This window comes from Oryzias melastigma, linkage group LG1 (genome assembly GCF_002922805.2).
Source record: "Oryzias melastigma strain HK-1 linkage group LG1, ASM292280v2, whole genome shotgun sequence".
Lineage (NCBI taxonomy): Eukaryota > Metazoa > Chordata > Actinopteri > Beloniformes > Adrianichthyidae > Oryzias > Oryzias melastigma.
This window is the reverse complement of record NC_050512.1, coordinates 6,782,047-6,799,422: the sequence shown is the minus strand read 5'-3', so window position 1 is coordinate 6,799,422 and position 17,376 is coordinate 6,782,047. Positions and strand designations below refer to the sequence as shown.

General features: G+C 42.3%; 2 protein-coding genes across 3 annotated transcripts; one reads left to right on the top strand and one right to left on the bottom strand.

The window, feature by feature from the left end:
* Positions 1–725: 725 nt before the first annotated feature.
* LOC112137298 (calcium homeostasis modulator protein 1) lies at positions 726–10,900 on the bottom strand. Of its 2 annotated transcripts, XM_024259543.2 has the most exons (3): positions 10,309–10,900; positions 7,327–7,915; positions 726–1,815 (listed from the first exon to the last, which is right to left on the bottom strand). In XM_024259543.2, exons 2-3 carry the CDS (start codon positions 7,870–7,872, stop codon positions 1,306–1,308), a joined length of 1,056 nt encoding a protein of 351 aa, XP_024115311.1. In that variant the 5' UTR covers positions 7,873–7,915; positions 10,309–10,900; the 3' UTR covers positions 726–1,305. The 2 variants fall into 2 exon arrangements, with proteins under 2 accessions (XP_024115311.1, XP_036073302.1); XM_036217409.1 differs by lacking the exon at positions 10,309–10,900 and having other exon boundaries at positions 7,327–8,317.
* A 3,218-nt stretch (positions 10,901–14,118) lies between these two features.
* Positions 14,119–16,639, top strand: LOC112137281 (inositol 1,4,5-trisphosphate receptor-interacting protein). The gene has a single exon (XM_024259517.2). The coding sequence runs from the start codon at positions 14,119–14,121 to the stop codon at positions 15,994–15,996; it is 1,878 nt and encodes a 625-aa protein (XP_024115285.1). The 3' UTR covers positions 15,997–16,639.
* The last annotated feature ends 737 nt before the right edge of the window (positions 16,640–17,376 follow it).

The following is a 17,376-nucleotide window of genomic DNA, read 5'->3' as shown; positions in this document are numbered from 1 at the left end:
TCCACACAGAAAGGTCCCAGCCGGGATTCGAACCAGGGCCTTCTCGCTGTGAGGCGAGAGCGCTAAACACTGCGCCACCGTGCAGCCCACCACTAGAAATGATTTAACAATGGAAAAAATATAGTAGCTGCATGTTAGAGGTACTGTGGTAGATCGTTTGATGTACGCTGATGACATGGTGTTCTTAAGCCCCAGTTCAGCTGGACTCCAGCCGCTGCTTAATGTGTGTTCTTAGTACAGTGAACTTGAATTTAATTTATAGAAAAGTGTCATTATGATATCCTGCACAAAAGAGGACATATATATGTCATTTCCAGATTTCAAACTGTCTGTAATAAAATCAAACATCTGGGTCATGTGATCCCTGTCTGTCAGATGATGAGGACATGTATCGTTAGTGCCGAATGTTATATGCACATCCTAATCTATTGTAAGGAAATTTGGTATTTGTTCTATTGAAGTGAGACTGACCTTATTTAGAGCACCTGAACACCTTTGGTCAGACTATAAAAAAGCCAGCCTTTAGAGGTTAAAAGTGGCTTACAATGATGCCTTGAGACTTGTTAAGAAGAAGGGACCAGTGCTAGTTAAATGTTTGTGTCCTCCTGAATCATGAAATGTATAAAATTATGTGTTGCTAATAGTGCCACACGATATTTATCACAGCTGTGGAGATATTGGTATGACTGTACTGGAAGTATGACAATATGTCTGTTTTCTTTTTCTTTTTTTTCCTAATGAGTGTATTTATGTCTTTTGTATGTTTTATGGACCAACAGTCTGCAGTCAGGTTTTCTTGACATCTTTTCTTCCAAAGAGTTTTCTCCCATTCACGATACTTCTTTGGACACAAGAATATGAAACAATCCTGATTGGAGTTTTGATGAAGAGATCTGTAGTTCCCCTTGTTGTGAACCACTAAAAATGCCATTTTAATGTAAAAATCTCAATTTTAAAACACTAAGAGATATTTGAAACACATTGTAGATATGTTACACATTTTATAAACTGAAAGTCTTTGTAAGATGACTAACATTTTCAAAAAGAACTGACATTTTGAGGGTTAATGTGATAAAAAGCTAACATCTGCTGTCTTTGTTTCACACAAATATGACACTTAATATTTCTTCATAAACATGAGTGTGCATTGAAATCAGATATAATCTAAATTATAAAAACTACACATTGCTACATATAACTTCTGAGGCTGCGGTAAAGTTAAATCTGAAACAGAATAATTGCCAAAAGGCAGTTGTAACTGTCTGAAAGCTGAGTTTCCAGTCAGCGGTTTTCCCTGTGAACTCTTTAGACCTTACTGTAATACACCGCCCACTCTTTCTTTGCCCCATCGTGGGTGTGTCCCTTTGCAAACCCATTCACCGCTCCGTTCATTGTCCCGTTCAGTTTGCCGTTGCTCCCGGCGTCTAAGTGGTCTTTTCTCAGGGCCAGAGCGGGTTTGCAGGTGTGCCAGTTCCACAGGACCTTGTTCATGTCATCCTGGGCCTTGATTCCCAGCAGCTTCTCCTCATCGCTTCTCTGCTTCTCTTCTTCTTCAGGGTCGGTGTTGTCCCTGCTGTGGTGGTGGTGGAAGGTCTGCATCTCCCCGCTGATGTTCTCAAAGTACTGGTGGATGCAGACTTTGGCGAAGCTCTTGGCGTGCTCCTTGCAGGTCTCATCGAACATCTTGCGCTCGATGTCAATGTAGTGAGACCAGTACTTGGTTTTGAGGAAGGCAGCCTGGGTGAAGCACGGCCGGATGGCGCGAATCAGGAAAGTGGTGAAGGTCATCATGAGCAGAAACATCCATCCACAGGCCTGGAAAGAGCAGATGTTTCAGATTCAAAGCAGGAAAAACAGCGATGGGATTAACACGTGCAGGAGAGATGGAAAACAGAAAGACAACATGTTCCTCTAAGGCTTTTCTGGAAGACTATACATGGGACACACATTTACAGTAACTGCTGACAGTTTCACTTGTGTGGACTCCACTCGTCAATGCCGTACGTGCCCAGAATGTTAGTCCCAGTTTAGTTTGATCAGTTTCCAATCAGTCACACACGGTGTTTCCTCACTTTCACACTTCAGGTCAAGAGGTCAACAACCACAAAGACTTTTTGAGTTTTTAACATGTATGTGTGGCATTTTTCCAATGAAAGAGAACACATGTAATCAGAAATAATTTTGTTTTTGCATTTCCGAGTATTTCTCCTTTTAAATCAATCAAACTGTCTTGGACAGACTCTGTTCGAATGAATGATCTTCTTTCCATCAACAGCTCTGCTGCACATGCACTAAACCCTCACCTGTTCCTAGTGTCTAGTTCAGGTTCTGGAGAAGAGAAGATGGTATCTTCACATTGACTGCAGTCAAATGAGCCGCCGTTCACATTTCTGTGGTCAAATCAGCATCACTGGATTTTTTGTGTGAGTTTCATCCAATACTTACGGTAGCAGGACTGAGAACGCTGGAAAATCTCCACCAGACTCCACGGAGCGTCTTGATGTGACCATGTGTGTATTATGTTAACAAGGATACCTCTGCTGTTTTTATTGCACCCTTTGAGTCCCATTAAAATCTTTCGCTGCTTGTAAATAACTGAACGGCAGGTTCAGATCAGCAGCAGCTGCAGCCTCCATGGAGGCTGAGCTGGTTTTATTCCTGCCCCGGGCTCAAACACACGACTGAAGGTTAACGAGTCTGAACATGACAGTAAACTCCAAAATTCTCTGTAGTAACACAGGTGCGAGCTTGTCTTATCTACCTGGTTGCCACGGTAACACGTGTTGATGCACTCAGGCCCAGACAGGTTTGGACCTCAGAGGGATTTTAATGTTCCCAGATTCTCTCATGTGGGTTTTTAAGCTCATCCTTTCTGCTGTTTCCACCATTCTGCCATGAAAACTTTCAGCTCCTTCCTGTCTGACGGTTTGAGGATGCTCAACTTTAACCGTTTTTTTCATGGTCCCTCGCACACGCTTTCGGACCAGAGGAGACAGATCTTTCCAGGCTGTTGCTCCTAGATTGAGCTCCCACTCTTCCTGCGTTCCCTGGACTCTGTTCACTCTTTTAAAAGCCAACCTAAAAACTTTTATTTTGCTCAGCATTTTAACTGAATCTGTTTTAATTGGGCTTGTAATGACTGTTTTATGTGGTACTTGCTCTTGTCTTTTATGCCTCTTATCTTGTTAGGTTTTGTCTTTTATGTTTTTACCTTTTGAATTATTTGTTTTTATGCTTTTAACTTGTGAAGCACCTTGTGACTTTTGTCTGCAAAAGGTGCTATATCAATAAAACTTACTTACTTATGTTTCTAAGAAGACAGGTGACATTGAGACATCTCCGATGTTTATTGCCGTTGCTGTGATCAATACATTCTATCCATTAGTTTCTCAGAACATTCCTTGGGAAAATAATAAAAGCTAACAACAAAATGGTCTTTCATTGATTGGGGCCACCGTGGTGCAGCACTAGGGTGGTCGACTCCTGCGGGTTCGATTAACGCCTTTCTCGACCTTGTGTTGAAGTGTCCTTGGGCAAGACGCTGAACCCAACATTGCCTCTGGTGGCGCCAGAGTTCGGCAGTGGAGCCACCACCAGTGTGTGAGTGTGTGCGTGACTGTAAAGCACTTTGGGCATTCGAGAAAAGTAGAAAAGCACTTTATGAGTGTTTACCATTTACAATCCTTTACATTGTAAAGTCACATCAAGACGCTCCGTGGAGTCTGGTGGAGATTTTCCAGCGTTCTCAGTCCTGCTACCGTAAGTATTGGATGAAACTCACACCAAAAATCCAGTGATGCTGATTTGACCACAGAAATGTGAACGGCGGCTCATTTGACTGCAGTCAATGTGAAGATACCATCTTCTCTTGTCCATCAATTAATTCAAACAGAGTCTGTCTGAGACAGTTTGATTGACAGATTTAAAAGGAGAAATACTTGGAAATGCAAAAACGAAATGATTTCTTATTACATTTGTTCTCTTTCACAAGAAAAATGTCACATACATGTTAAAAACTAAAAAAAGAATGATTTTCATTGGAAGGGAACTTTAAGATCATTTTGAGTCAACTATTCCATGTACGGCCTCCGTCTAAACCTTTCAGGCAGTTTATAATTTTCATTTTTCCCCCATCCTCAAAATGTGAACTCAAACACATTTCATGGTCTGAATCTTAAAGTGAAAGGGGGCTGAAAACAGGACTTGACAGGTGCAGTTTGAGCTTTGGATCTGTGTTCTGAGCTTCAGATTAAAGGTTTGAAATGTTTCCTTTAAACTTTTACTTTCTGAGGTCTGACACACGCTGCCTGTTTTCTTCTTTTGCTCTTCTCGTTTGCAGATGTTTCTTGCTTTCCTACATCGCTTGGACGTCAGTTTCTCACAACCCAAAGGCTTTTTTGACCATCTCTTTCTAAAATTTTTTGTATGTGACATAGTAAATAAAGTTCCTGATGTTTCCACTTTTTACTGGCATGTCTCAAAGCCTCCATGAAGGTTTCTGAGCTTTAACTCCATGTCTTCCATCAACCAAATTAAATTATTATTATTATTATTTATTTGTTTCAGTACCTAATTGCTTAAAAAAACAAAAAAAAAATTTTCTTTTAGTTAAAAAACCAATGTCCTGTATTTATGTAACTCAGGAACTTCAGGCCATCTTTATTTAAAACATCTGCCAAGTTAACTTGATTTGACCACAAGATCATTTTTGTTTTCTAATAAACCAGACATATCTCTTTGAAAGTGTTTTTTTTTTAATGAGAACAGGATTAACAAATAAAAGAAATAGATTTTCGACTGTGATCTCAGAGGAGGAAGTTAGTAGAAGCTTCAGGCCATGAATGGCTCTTCGCATGTCAGCCACTGGCTTTTCACACCTCCTGCTCTGCTTGTTATGTGAAAGGTTTTTTTTTTTCCATCTGGGGGTGAGAGTAAACATTCACCATAGCAACACAGAGCTGAGATGGAGGCTCCAGTCAGGTTCCTCTTAGATTACATACTCTTTAAAGACCTTTGCCAATGAAAATTGTGTTTTTGGAGTTCTTAACATGGTCTTGTAGTATTTTTATTATGATGGAGGACATGTATAAAGCTAATTCAGATTAAATTTGTGTTTCTGAGTATTTTTATTATTTTAAATTGCGATGGATCAGGAGTCGATAAAAACCCAAAGTTTGAAAAAGGTCAGATTTGTGATGCAGCAACTGTGATGGACTGGCCCATTGACTGTATAAGAGAACTGGACTGAGTGAGTGCGACACCAACCATAGACAGTTGCTGCGTTAGTAATCAGAATGAATGCCAGATCAGGTTAAAATTGTGTCATGTAAATACGCCATTCAGATCACAATTTCCTTAAGATAGAGATATGTGGTTTATGCCGATTGTTGATCCGATCGTGGTTCATGTAAACTATTTATTCAGATTGTCTGCGCTAGATTTTACGTCTAGATATATAGACTTACATAGAGGGTGTGGTGCTCCAGAGGAGACTTCGGAGCGTGAACAGGACCTGTTCAGCAGCCGGACTCACAACTTCATGTTTGCGAGCAGGGAGGGTGCTTTGATTCACACACTCATCCTCAAGTCGTCACATAATGACATTTGACAGTCCACATCACCTTCCAGTGGCGTAGCAGTTGGGCGGTCAATTCCTGAGTGGAAGATTGTGGATTAAATTCCCCATTGCCCTCCCTGTGTATCGAAGTGTCCTTGGGCAAGACACTGAACCCCAAATTGCCTCTGATGGGCGGTTAGCGCCCGTGTTCAGCAGTGGGACCGCCGTCAGTGTGTGAATGAGTGAGTATGTCAGTGACTGTAAAGCGCTTTGGGCCTTTGAAGGAAGTTAGAAAGTGAGATATAAGTATATGCCATCTATCATTTTTTAACAGTTTGAGTGTCACCACCTCACTGTTTTTTGACGTGCTGGCTGTTCGTAAAATCAAGGGTCTGTAACCCCTGGTCCTCGGGATGCATCCAGTACTGGTACCCTAACCCGGTAGCCTACGGCTTCGCGCCTGGTACTGCGTCTGGTACCGGTTCGGGTCCAGTACTGCATCTGGTCCGGTGTTGGGTTGGGTTAGGGTACCAGTACTAGGTTTGGGTACCAGTGCGCTACTGGACCGGTTCTGGTTCGCAGCCCGGAGGTTTGGAAGAGCCAGCACATCGAACAGCGACGATATGCTAAAATGTGACGACTGGGGAGTGAGAATGTGTTGTCTGTTTTGGTGTGCGCTCCGAACAGTCCTCTGAAACTGTGCAAAGAATCATGTGAATTTGTGTTACCAATCATGAGCACAAAATAAAGGCTTACGTTATTCCCACATATTTACATGCGGTCAAGATGCACATTGCTGCACAGATTTTAGAGCATCCAAGACTAAATGTCTAACTCTAATGTTTCCTCCGGTTCAGTGTGGCCAAGAATAAGATACTGGTAATGTTTGCCAACTTAATATTCATAAAATCAGTTTGATTTGGAATTGTTATGTCAGAGTTATTTGGTTTTCTGTATTAGATTGTTAGTTATTTTTGTTTACTTGCTGTTATTTATTTTATTTTTTTGACAGAGGTGTGTTAACGTCTTGAATAAGCCCAAAAGGGTTTCTGTAACACATCACCACATGATTTTACTTATTTATTTTTAATTTTGCTTGTATTTTTTGTCTTTTTTATGTGTGTAAATAAATAAATAAATAAATCAAGATACTGACCAAGCGGATTTAGAAAATTATGAGCCAACAATCACTTAAGAACATTATTAATACAAATAAAACCACGCTCAATAGACCATAATGCTCAAAGATGCAGTTTTGTTTACGAAAGAACTCGCTACTTCCTCTGCTCTAGTATTTTAGAAAGTGCTGTGCATGTCAAAAGGATTTATTAAATCAAACGTATGGTGTATGTAAATGTTTGTCATAATCAGATAAAGTTTTTTGGCCCATGTACACGGTTCTGTGTCAGATCGTTGATCCGATTAAGGACATTTTGCACATGTAACCACAGCTAGTGTCAAGCAAAATGAAGCCATTTAAGGCGCCATTTTAACGCAATCCAGATGCTACCATTTAGAGATAATAAGCACCAATAGCACCAATCAGGACTGAGCTTACAACTACAGTTGATTTTTTAAAAAATCTCTCTTTTACTTTTGAATTGAAGATATACTGAAAATAAAAGTTGAATAAAAAAATTCTGTTACTAACCTTCAAAATTTCTGCTTAAATAATCTAAAGCTCTCCTGGAAGATGTTTGCTTCAAATGGGTGTGGAGTTTTCAGAGAATAACCTTTCACAACAGTTCTGCAGAAAAACTAGAGCGTACCTGTGAAATGCACTTGATGTATCTTGTTGCTGCCACTCTCACTTCATTGTTCGGAAACAGGTCTTTACACGGAATCCTGGCCAGGAATTTCAGCTTCTCTGTCTCTGTCATTCCTATCACCAGACTGGCGTTCCCAAACTTTTCAATGTCCAGGTTGATGCTGAAGGCACAGAGGAAGCTCTTCCCGTCCATCAGGGTGACGGACACCCAGACCGCAGGAGCAATCAGAGATCTCTGTGTGATAGAACACAGCATGTAGCGCAGGACGGACGGGTCCTTCGTCCGACTCCCCGTGGGCCTCTTCCACTCCTCCGCCAGCACCGACACATTATTGTTCAACACGAAACCCACCAAGAAGAACCAAATGGGAGGGATGATCAGAAGTCCAATCCCATACGAGTAGTTGTACTCCGGCATGCAGGGACAGCTGAACTCAAAGGAGGAGTACATCTGTGCGCTTGCTAGCGCCATGATTCCACAGATCCCGTTCATGAAGGACTCCTGGTTTGACTGGAGGAACTGGAACATCATTCGAAACTTATCCATCTTGTGAGATGTGGTGGACCCTCAGGTTCAGCGGCAGTTAAAACTGTGGAGGAGAGACAAACTCATCAACCAGAACACCTGTGGGCCTTAACTAGTCTGACCCAACCTAAGAGTTTGTGGCCATATGGAGGTCTCAAGCAGCATAAAGAATGGAAGCACACTGAGATGATCAAACAGAGATTTTTGTTTTCATTAAAACTGCTTCAAAAAGAACTCAAAGAGCACATTTCCAGTAGTAAAACTTGAATATTTGGATAGAAAAGATAGAGGCTTTGAAGTCTTTGAAGCATTAAGGTGGTGTTAGCAGGCTGCCTTAAGAGTTGGTGCTTTGTAAAGAGGAGGAAAAAGCTTGTAGGTGTGACGTAGAACCATAGACAGTATAGGGAGAACTGGACTGATCATCCCCTCCCCCCTCGCCTTCCAAACAGGAGGTACCCACTGGTCCTAGATTGCCAAAATCCCATAGGTCTAAATAAAAAAAACAGCTATTATTCAACAGAAAAAACATTCTTGCTCTGGTGTCTATTTTTAACATGTTCTTGCTAAATCTATTTTTTTTTCACGATATATTTTCTTTAAGGCGAGTTATTCAAGTTATGAACTGTCAATCAGATGACTCAATCAGGTCTCACCTCAGACGTTCGAAGCGTTTGACAGATTCTCAAACTAATCGCTGCTTACTAACATTGCCTGGTCCCAGAATGGTGAAATCGGGCGATATCTGTACCGTGGAAGAACGACGACTGAATTGACTTCATTTTGTTGGAACCCGAGGGAAGGCATTTTCTATTGGTGACGCCATAGCTTTGTTTTGTCCATCTCTATTTATGTCAAAGAGTACAAGATCCGTGTTTTCTATTCTGATGCTTCCACTCACAGACGCATAGATCCATGTACGTCTTTGTTTTCCTTATCCGAGCTGCCATCTGGCTCTAAACTGCACAACTGGATAGTTCTGATATTGCTCGCCATTTTTTTTACTGGTAATGCTGGGTTGGGGTTTTAAGTGGCTGCAAGCTAGCGGGAGAGTGTGTAAAAAAAATAGATGATGGGAAGTGGTGGCAGGCTTACTGTGCACAATTCAGAGGTGAATTTCTGATGAACTCCTGCACCTCTGCAGAAACTATGTCCAGGAAAATAACCCAAGTTTTTTTTTATTTTTGCCCCAAAACGGGGAAACTATAATCTAAAATACCACTGGGAGCGCTTTTACCCAAGCCAACACAAACCAGCTCAAGGCTAGCTGCTAAAGATCTTGACAATGGTGTGTTTTACCAACACGTTCTCATCCCCAACTCCTCACAGATTGACGTTTGGCTAAGGCCCTTTCTGCATCACTTTTTGAGTCCCCAACTCGTTGATTTTTGATGTGTTCAGTAAATTAAGGGTCACCAACCCTCGGGATGCGATACCGGATGCGTACTGGTACATCCAATACCCTAACCTTAACCGGGTACTGGTTTGCATCTAGTACCGGTTTAAATCCGGCACTGCATCTGGTCCAGTTTCCGGTTAGAGTTAGGGTATTGGTACCAGTCTTAGGGTATTGGTACCGGCCCGGAGGTTGGGGACCCGGGATTTAATGGGAACAGACAGCACGTCAAAAAAACAACGAGGTGGGGGACGCCAAAAAGTGACGTGGAGGGGTCCTTAACCAAACAACAATATGCGATGACTTGGGAGTGAGAATGTGTTGGTTTTATATCAGCAACTGACACAAAGTTCTGACTTCAGGTAGGGAGAAAGAAGACAGAAAGACCCAGAAACTGGACTCTAATCCAGCAGAATTTTCCTTCGAAGAAGACAAATTTTTATTTCTGTGGTAATTAATTCCTTGTTGTCATCATCACCTCTGAGCCCTTATTTGGGGGGGCGAGCTTCTGACTTTCAGCCATGGCTCCAGTCTGCCTTCAATTATAAGCTGACTAATACATAAAATAATATATAAGTGAAAAAAGGGGTTAAAAATTAGATAAAAACAAAGAATTTTACAAAAGTCTCAATAGGTTTCAGCTGGTTCATGTTCACGGCAGCTTCAAGTTACCAGTCCCCACAGCTCCTTCATGTTCCTTCACTCAGTTCCACTGCATGAATCACAAAACCCTGATTGTTAGACTTAAACATATCTTTTTCTGCAGTATTTCACCTTTAAACTCAGGTTCAGTTTGCCTGGAAAATTATTTTGCTTCATCTCGTCAATTTCTCTCACATGTCATGATAGTTTCTAGCCTAATAAAGTTGGTGCAGAGTGACTTACATCACAGTTAGATTCAAATGATTCTTTGTACTAAAAAACAATTTTGAGACCATAAAGCATCTGGTTTCAATAAACCAATGACAGCAAAAAAATTAAAATATATGTATATATATTCCATTTGAGTGAAATACGCAGTGAAAGATGAAAGCTTTGACCTGGAAGTCCGATTGTTGACTCACCTTTTTGTTCAGGCTTTTCCCAGCAGATTAGGAAGAATAAATCAATGAGCACAAAAGCATTTTGTGAGGAATCGCCTCATGCGTACTGGACAAACGTCACACTAAAGTGTTTCTGGAACTCTCCGGGGGCGACCCAAGCATCTGTCATCATGCCCCTCCCTCCCCAGGCACCTGCTTTGGTGTGACGTAAGAAAAGATCTGAATTCAGAGAAAATATCTCAAAGGTAGATCAACTCAAGCGTTAGGAAGCGCTGACATAGTTTCCAAAGTCAGAGATTAACATGTTTATTTTGAAGGCTGACTTCAGTGTCACACAAAGTATGTGAACTTGGAGGGTGCAGCTTTGTTTGTGCGCGGCTTCAAACAATCTAGACATGCAAAGGAGATTTCAAACTATTCAAATTTCTATAGCTTTGGCTGGAAAATTTGGTTGTACACTGAGAGGTGGGGGTAAAGCCTGTTTCGCTGACTTCCTCAGAAGAAAATCAATAACATGCATAAAGATTCCATCCGTATCTTGATGGGATTAATGTTTTGAAGCTTTGAAGACATCTGCCTCAGAATGAAACGGAGCTCGACAAACCAGTTATATGCCCACATGAGGATAAAAGGCAGGAGTTCAGCCTTCTATTCATGGCCACCAACCCTTTAGTTTCTGTTCAGACTCCACTTTTTATCTTCTTTACTATGAGAGTGCGCTTTTAGTATTGCACTGTCATGTCAAAAAGATTGCACCGGTATAAAATAATAATCATGCTACAGTGAATGGATAGATCAGCTGGTTAAACTTGACTTTCCTTTGCTAAAGCAACCCCTCTACAACAGAAGCTAATATTTTTTTATTACAGTATCATATATTGTCTTTGAAAAAAAAAAACTGATTAATTTTATAAATAGCCACACCTAGAGGCCCAACTTTTTCTTACATTCCTCATAAAAAATGTAGAAGTTAAGGAAAATCAGACAAGTCTCCTGCTGCTGATGTTTATCAAACATTGCTGAAACTTGTTATCAGTTATTCAGTATTTCCAAAAATCCAACCACACCATTTCAGTAGAATTTTGTTCTCATCGTAAAGGAGGTGGAGGGACTGTAATGTGGGCTGAACCTGCATAATCCTTTCACCCTATCAACTAAAGTCAATCAAAAACTGAATCAACAACAAAAGAAGAATCTTGAGCGCAGCAGTGAGTCTGTTACAGAAAGCTTAGGAACAGCTGAAGTCCAGGTCCATGCTCACAAAGCTGCATTCACACTGGTTCTTATGTGGTCCTCATTTAATCCTCACCAGAACTGCTTTTTTCTGATGGTCCTCTTGATCCTGCAGATGTGAAAGCTCACCTGAACTCCAGACCAAACAGGTGAATTCTGGTCCTCTTGAGGATGAGGGTCTCTGTTTTCTTGCAGATGAAGTCGAGTGAATAAAATAGAATAGAATAGAATAGAATAGAATAGATTTATTTCTCTAGCACTTTTTTCCCAGAAAGGAAAAGGAGCATACAATCAAATCACATAGATATAATAATATCCAGTAAAAATAATATTAAAAAAATAAAAACATAGTAAAACACAGTAAAACATAATAAAGCAAGACTAAAATCAACTAAAAGCTCTCCTGAATAAAAACGTCTTGACCTGAGATTTAAAACACTCAACAGAGTCAATCTGACATAACGACTCTGTTCTTAAAGTGGGTTTTTGGAAGATTTTGGTTGGAAGACCTCAAGGATTGGGCCGAAGAGTAAGGGGTTAAAGGTCAGATATGGATATGTACTTGACCATGCAAGGCTCTATAAACTAAAGTAAAATTTTAAAATCAATTTGATATTTGATAGGTAACCGATGTAAAGCAGACAACAAAGGAGTGATGTGAGTCCGTTTACTGATTCCTGTTAAGACCTTTCTGCAGAGTTGAAGATGGTTTAGGGAACGTTTATTAAACGACAGTTACAGTAATTGAAACGAGAAGAAATAAAAGCACAAATAATCATTTCCTTATCAGATTGAGAGAAAAAGACAAAGAAGAAGATGGCAACAGAGGGAAGCAACATCATAAAACAACCAGGATTAAGAAGCAAATTAGAATGGGCGGGGCCTGTCTACACACACTGTTGTTACACACACACCTGAATAGTCTCCACATTTTTACTAAACATAATGTACTCAATTCAACTATAACAGCAGCTCACACGCTCCATTATACAAACCCATTCAGATAAAGACTTTCATTCTGTCACACAAACGGTTAGTGCTAAGGTGAGCTGACACCTGTGCTCAGGTGAGTGTTTATGTTTCACTGAGGTGGATGGTGATGGAATGTACTCAGGGGGAGAGCGCCCGGCCATCCCCACGCCCAGACCCCCCGCCGGGGCATCAGCTGCAGCCGAGACCCCCCAACACCCGCCATGGAGCCGCGGAGAGAAACCGCCCGCCGGGCAATCCCGCCGAGCACCCAGACCGGGGCACGCGGGACCGCCGCAGAGGCCCCCCACACCCAAGAGCAGGAAGGCACAGGAACACAGAGAGTGCAGGCCCCAGCCCAGCCAGAGGAGCAGCCCCCCCACCCCGCCAGGAGGGCCAACGCGGTACCCCACCCCCGGAGAGCCCCCAATCCACGAAGAGCCGCCCACCACCACCCAGCGGTGCCGAGGATCCCCCCGCCCCACCCCGGGTACAAGCCAGGGCGGCCCACCCCACACTCCAGACAACTGCCCGCCCCCACTGCGAAGGCCCAGGGGGGGATCAGGGCAGGGGTCGCCCACCCCCGCCGAGCAGAGGGGTACCCAAGAGAAACTGAGGTCCTGGAGGAGTGATGTAAACAAGGCCTCTTAGATTTTTTTTTACATCAATTCAAAATAAAGAACGCAGGAAACATAACAGCTGGATCATTTAGATCAGGGGTCCCCAAACTACAACTCACCTCCACATTTGGCTGAATACCATCAGAGATGCATATATTTTTTTTCAGTCTGATCATGCAATTGAGACCTGTATCCTGCGATTTTCACACCTTTTGTTAACCTACAAACTGACCCCGGCCCCACATCAGAGAAGGTTTGGGGACCCCTGATTTAGGCGCATGATAATAATAACATGTCAATTTTTAAAATCCCTGAAAAACTAGTTATTTCATTGACAAAGATAGAACCTACAGGGGAATGAATAAAAATTATTCAGTGAGCACTGAGGAAAGGTTTCACAAACCTATTAACCTTTTTGTATTCTCTTTTCATTTCTGGTATTTCCAAGCAATTAAACATAACAATGACTTTCTAAAGTGCTTTACTTTGGCTTGTTTTATCCTCATTTTTTGGAACAAGGCTGTAGAAGAAAGCTTGCATGTGCGTGCATATCTGAGCCTCTCTTCACTCGTAACTGCGGTACATTTCTACTGAGCCGTTTCAGTGACTCTGGCTTTTTAAACGGAAGTGTGTGTGCAAACCTTGGTCTGAGTATTGCACAGGAAAGTGTCAGCGAAGAGCACATGGGCAGGGTGTGCAGGAAGTAAGTCACAACTCATATCAAGAATAGGAAGAGACATCAGAGGTGGTTTCCTCCTTTTTACCTTCACGCATGGTGGCAGAAGCTCGTTTTTATCTGTTTCTGGTGCGTATTTCTCTTTACATTTTGAAATAATGTTAGACGTGAAGTGAGAAAGTCATCACTGTTTCTGTTTCTCAGCATCTGCATGAATTCATCTCTAAAGAAACCAATCTGAAACTGAAAGAATTTCTTCCTCCCGTCTCTATTCAAATGTCTGAGGTGAAGCTAATAACTGCTGCCTGATCCTTTTTACAGACTGTCCATACGATGCAAGAGACTCTGCTGCGGGTGTTTGTGGTGGTTGTGGGACTCCTGGTGTGTCCAAAGGACGACCCCACACTGCAGGATTGGGATGAAGTCTTTACTGCTGGATTGCAAAAGCCTGAAGAGAGGCTGTGGAAGGAGGAAGAGCAAAAAGTGGCACCTGTCAGTGAGAAGACGCTGACAGAATCTGACAAAGAGACTCAGGAGGACATTAACAGAAATGTTGAAGATCAGAGTTTGTCAGGTACTGTTGCCAGAGAAAAAGTCAGGATGCCAGATGTGGATGTTCCCGTCACTCAGCAGGTCTTGGAAGAGGAAAACCCACGTCTACCTGGATACAAAGGAGAGCCGGCTCTGGAGGCCTCCCAGCAAAAGGGAAAACTTTTCCTGCTTTACAGGTCACATGACGAGCCAGGGAGTCTGCAGTGGGAGGACACAAAACCAAAAATGACCCCCTCACAAGAATCTCCTGTTCACACAAAGACGACAGAAAAGAAAAGCTCAGGGAGGGCAGCGGCACAGTTCAAGGCCGATTACCTAAAACACCTTTGGAACGCCTTCTCTATTATCTCCACGGTTTGTTTCTTTTGGAAATACTTTGGAGGAAATTCCCGAAAGGACCACCAGGAACCCAAGGCTTTCCCTGTGACCAGCATGGCTGCAGAAACACCACTCCCAGAGGTCAACGTTCTGCACCAGTTTTACGTCAAATGCGTTCAAGCACCACCTGAGAGGAGATGCAGGGAGGAGGAGTTCCTGGAAGGCTTTGCTAGCGACCTGCTGGCAGCCATGAGGAGCGTCTGTGATGAAGACGGCGGGATGAAGGTTCAGGACTTCCACATGATGAGCGTGAACGAGATCATCGTTCCTCTCGCTCCACCTGATCCCTACGGCTTTCAGTGTCTGCTCTCAAACAACGAGGGTGGTGTCCCTCCGCCAGACGCGCAGGTCTGGGGTCAGATCAAGCTGGTGGAGGATGCCGTGGTCTCTAACGGCTGCCCCTGTCAGGCCTCGGGGGCAAATGAGGACGTGGTTTGTCTGGTTCACTGTGAACCAAAAAAAGTCAAAGGAAAAGTGTCCGATACTAGTGATGGCCTTCTGTGCTCCAAGAACACTCACTTCCTGTCAAAATCCAGAGTCACCAGGTGGTTCCAGAGCACTCTGAAACAAGCCTGGTCCCTGATCTCGCACAAGTACGACTTTGACCTCAGCCTTTGCTACATCGAGGCCCCGGGGGCTCTGGTCATCCGGTTCAGGTCTGGGAAGAAGCTCAGCTTCAGGATGAACCCGGTGGTTAGATTCAACACCGAGGCTCATTTCTTCATTGCCCCCTGGTCCTCCAGCGGTCTGGATACTTTCTGGACACTCTCCCTGACCGCCTATGAGGACCAGCTCATGCACCACCTCTCCGAGCGGCTCCCCGACAACTCCTGTCACAGTCAGACACTAGAAATCGCACTTTTCCTCCACAGAAGACACGCAGCCTGGTTCGGCAGTACGGCACTGAGAGATTTCCACTTCAAAGCTGCGCTGATGCATCTCCTTCTGAAGAAGAAGCCATCGGAGTGGGGCCCAGGTGACGCGGACCACCGGCTGAGGGATTTGCTGACCTTCATGGAGAGAAGCCTTCAGAGGAAACAGCTGAAGCATGTCCTCCTTGGAAACTCCTCCATCACACTGATGAAACTCCCCGTGGAGATCACCAAAACCAACCCGGTCAATCTCCTTCAGCCTCTTGTCCAGCACGACTGCGTGTACAGAAGCACAGTCATGAGTTTTCAGGATATGCTCAGAAATGCTCACATGTTGATACAAGACTATGTTGCTCAATATTCTGAAGACACCAATGGCACCATGAAAAACCCTTCAAGTGACCAATAACCTCTTCTTATTTAAAAACTCTTTAAATGGTATGAATATACTATTTAAAGAGTTTTAGTTTCAAACAAAGAGACTTTCTTTATTTAAGAAATAGCAGGACTGTTCTTTTATCCCATAATACTGAAGTGGACGTTACAGAAGAGGCTGGACGTGAATCCCTCTTGATGCATCATTTGTTTGCGCCATTTCAACAGAGTTCTTCAGTTAAAGTGATGTGGTCCTTTTCAGGAGGAAGTCTTGCATGAGCCGACGGCCACGTACTCACCATCCAAACGCTAAAGCCTAGCATGCAACCTGCTGTCAGTGTCATCATGTCTGAGTTCACCTGTGGGTTGACTGCTCCTGATTCAAGAGCGTTGACTTTGCAGCTCAGCGCTCACAGAGGAAGAGCTTTTAATTTAAAACACGGAACCACTCTGAATTCACACAGCCTTGCAGAGTCTCTGTGAACCGCACATCATCATATGACATTGGTTGTCAACAATGACAACACCATGAGGATGTGGAGACAGAAGCGAAGCTCTGTGGATGAAGTCTGAGCTTCTGATATGCTGGGTTTAAACTCATGGTTAGCTAACTAATAGTTAAAAGTTATCTTGAATGTAAATATTTTTTGTGAGTAAATGGGATTTTATTAAATAAAACTGGATGCTGAAGATAAAATCAGCTGCTGTGTCTGCTTAAAAACAAAAACGGGTAAAATGTTTGCATATTCATGCTGTGTTGTCTCTTTTGTTCCTCAGAGGATTGTGGGTCAAAAAATATTTATTAAGTGTGCCCAGCGGAAGTTGAATCAAAAATAGCCAGCTTTTTAAGAGTAAAGTAAAACAAACCTGCAAAGAGTTAAAATACAACAATTACTTTACAAAATGTTTAGAAATGTTATGGAAAAGCAGCACAAGCTCTACTTTGCAGAAGTATACATGCATGTATTTCCCTTAAAGGTCTGCTGAACTGCAAAAAATACACTAAATTTTACACAAAAAAACTGAGAAGGATTGAAAGAATTATATATATATATATATATATATATATATATATATATATATAATTGTAGAAGAATTGTATATATAAAAGGTAGTCTATGAAATCATCAAAGACACAAAATATTTTTTACAGCAAACTGCAGAGGTTACTGGAATTTCAACATAAAAAGCCTTTTTTTAACAGCATTACAGTCATACAATGGAGTAGTAGAGCCAGTCTACAATTTTTTTTAAATCACAATTTTAAAGCTCGTACATTTATGAGCTTTAAAGTCGCAAATTCTCGAGAAAAAAAACTTGTGATATTACTTTTCTTTTTTTGGTGGCCCTAATACTCTGTTACGCAGTCAAAATACACTTGGGACGGAAAACTGATGCTAAAGGACAGATAATC

Coding starts and splice junctions, on each gene's coding strand:
- LOC112137298 (XM_024259543.2), bottom strand. CDS start 7,872: ATGGATAAGTTTCGAATGATGTTCCAGTTCCTCCAGTCAAACCAGGAG. Junction 1,816..7,326: donor ACATCAAGTGCATTTCACAG/GTACGCTCTAGT, acceptor TGCTCTTTCCAG/GCCTGTGGATGGATGTTTCT.
- LOC112137281 (XM_024259517.2), top strand. CDS start 14,119: ATGCAAGAGACTCTGCTGCGGGTGTTTGTGGTGGTTGTGGGACTCCTG.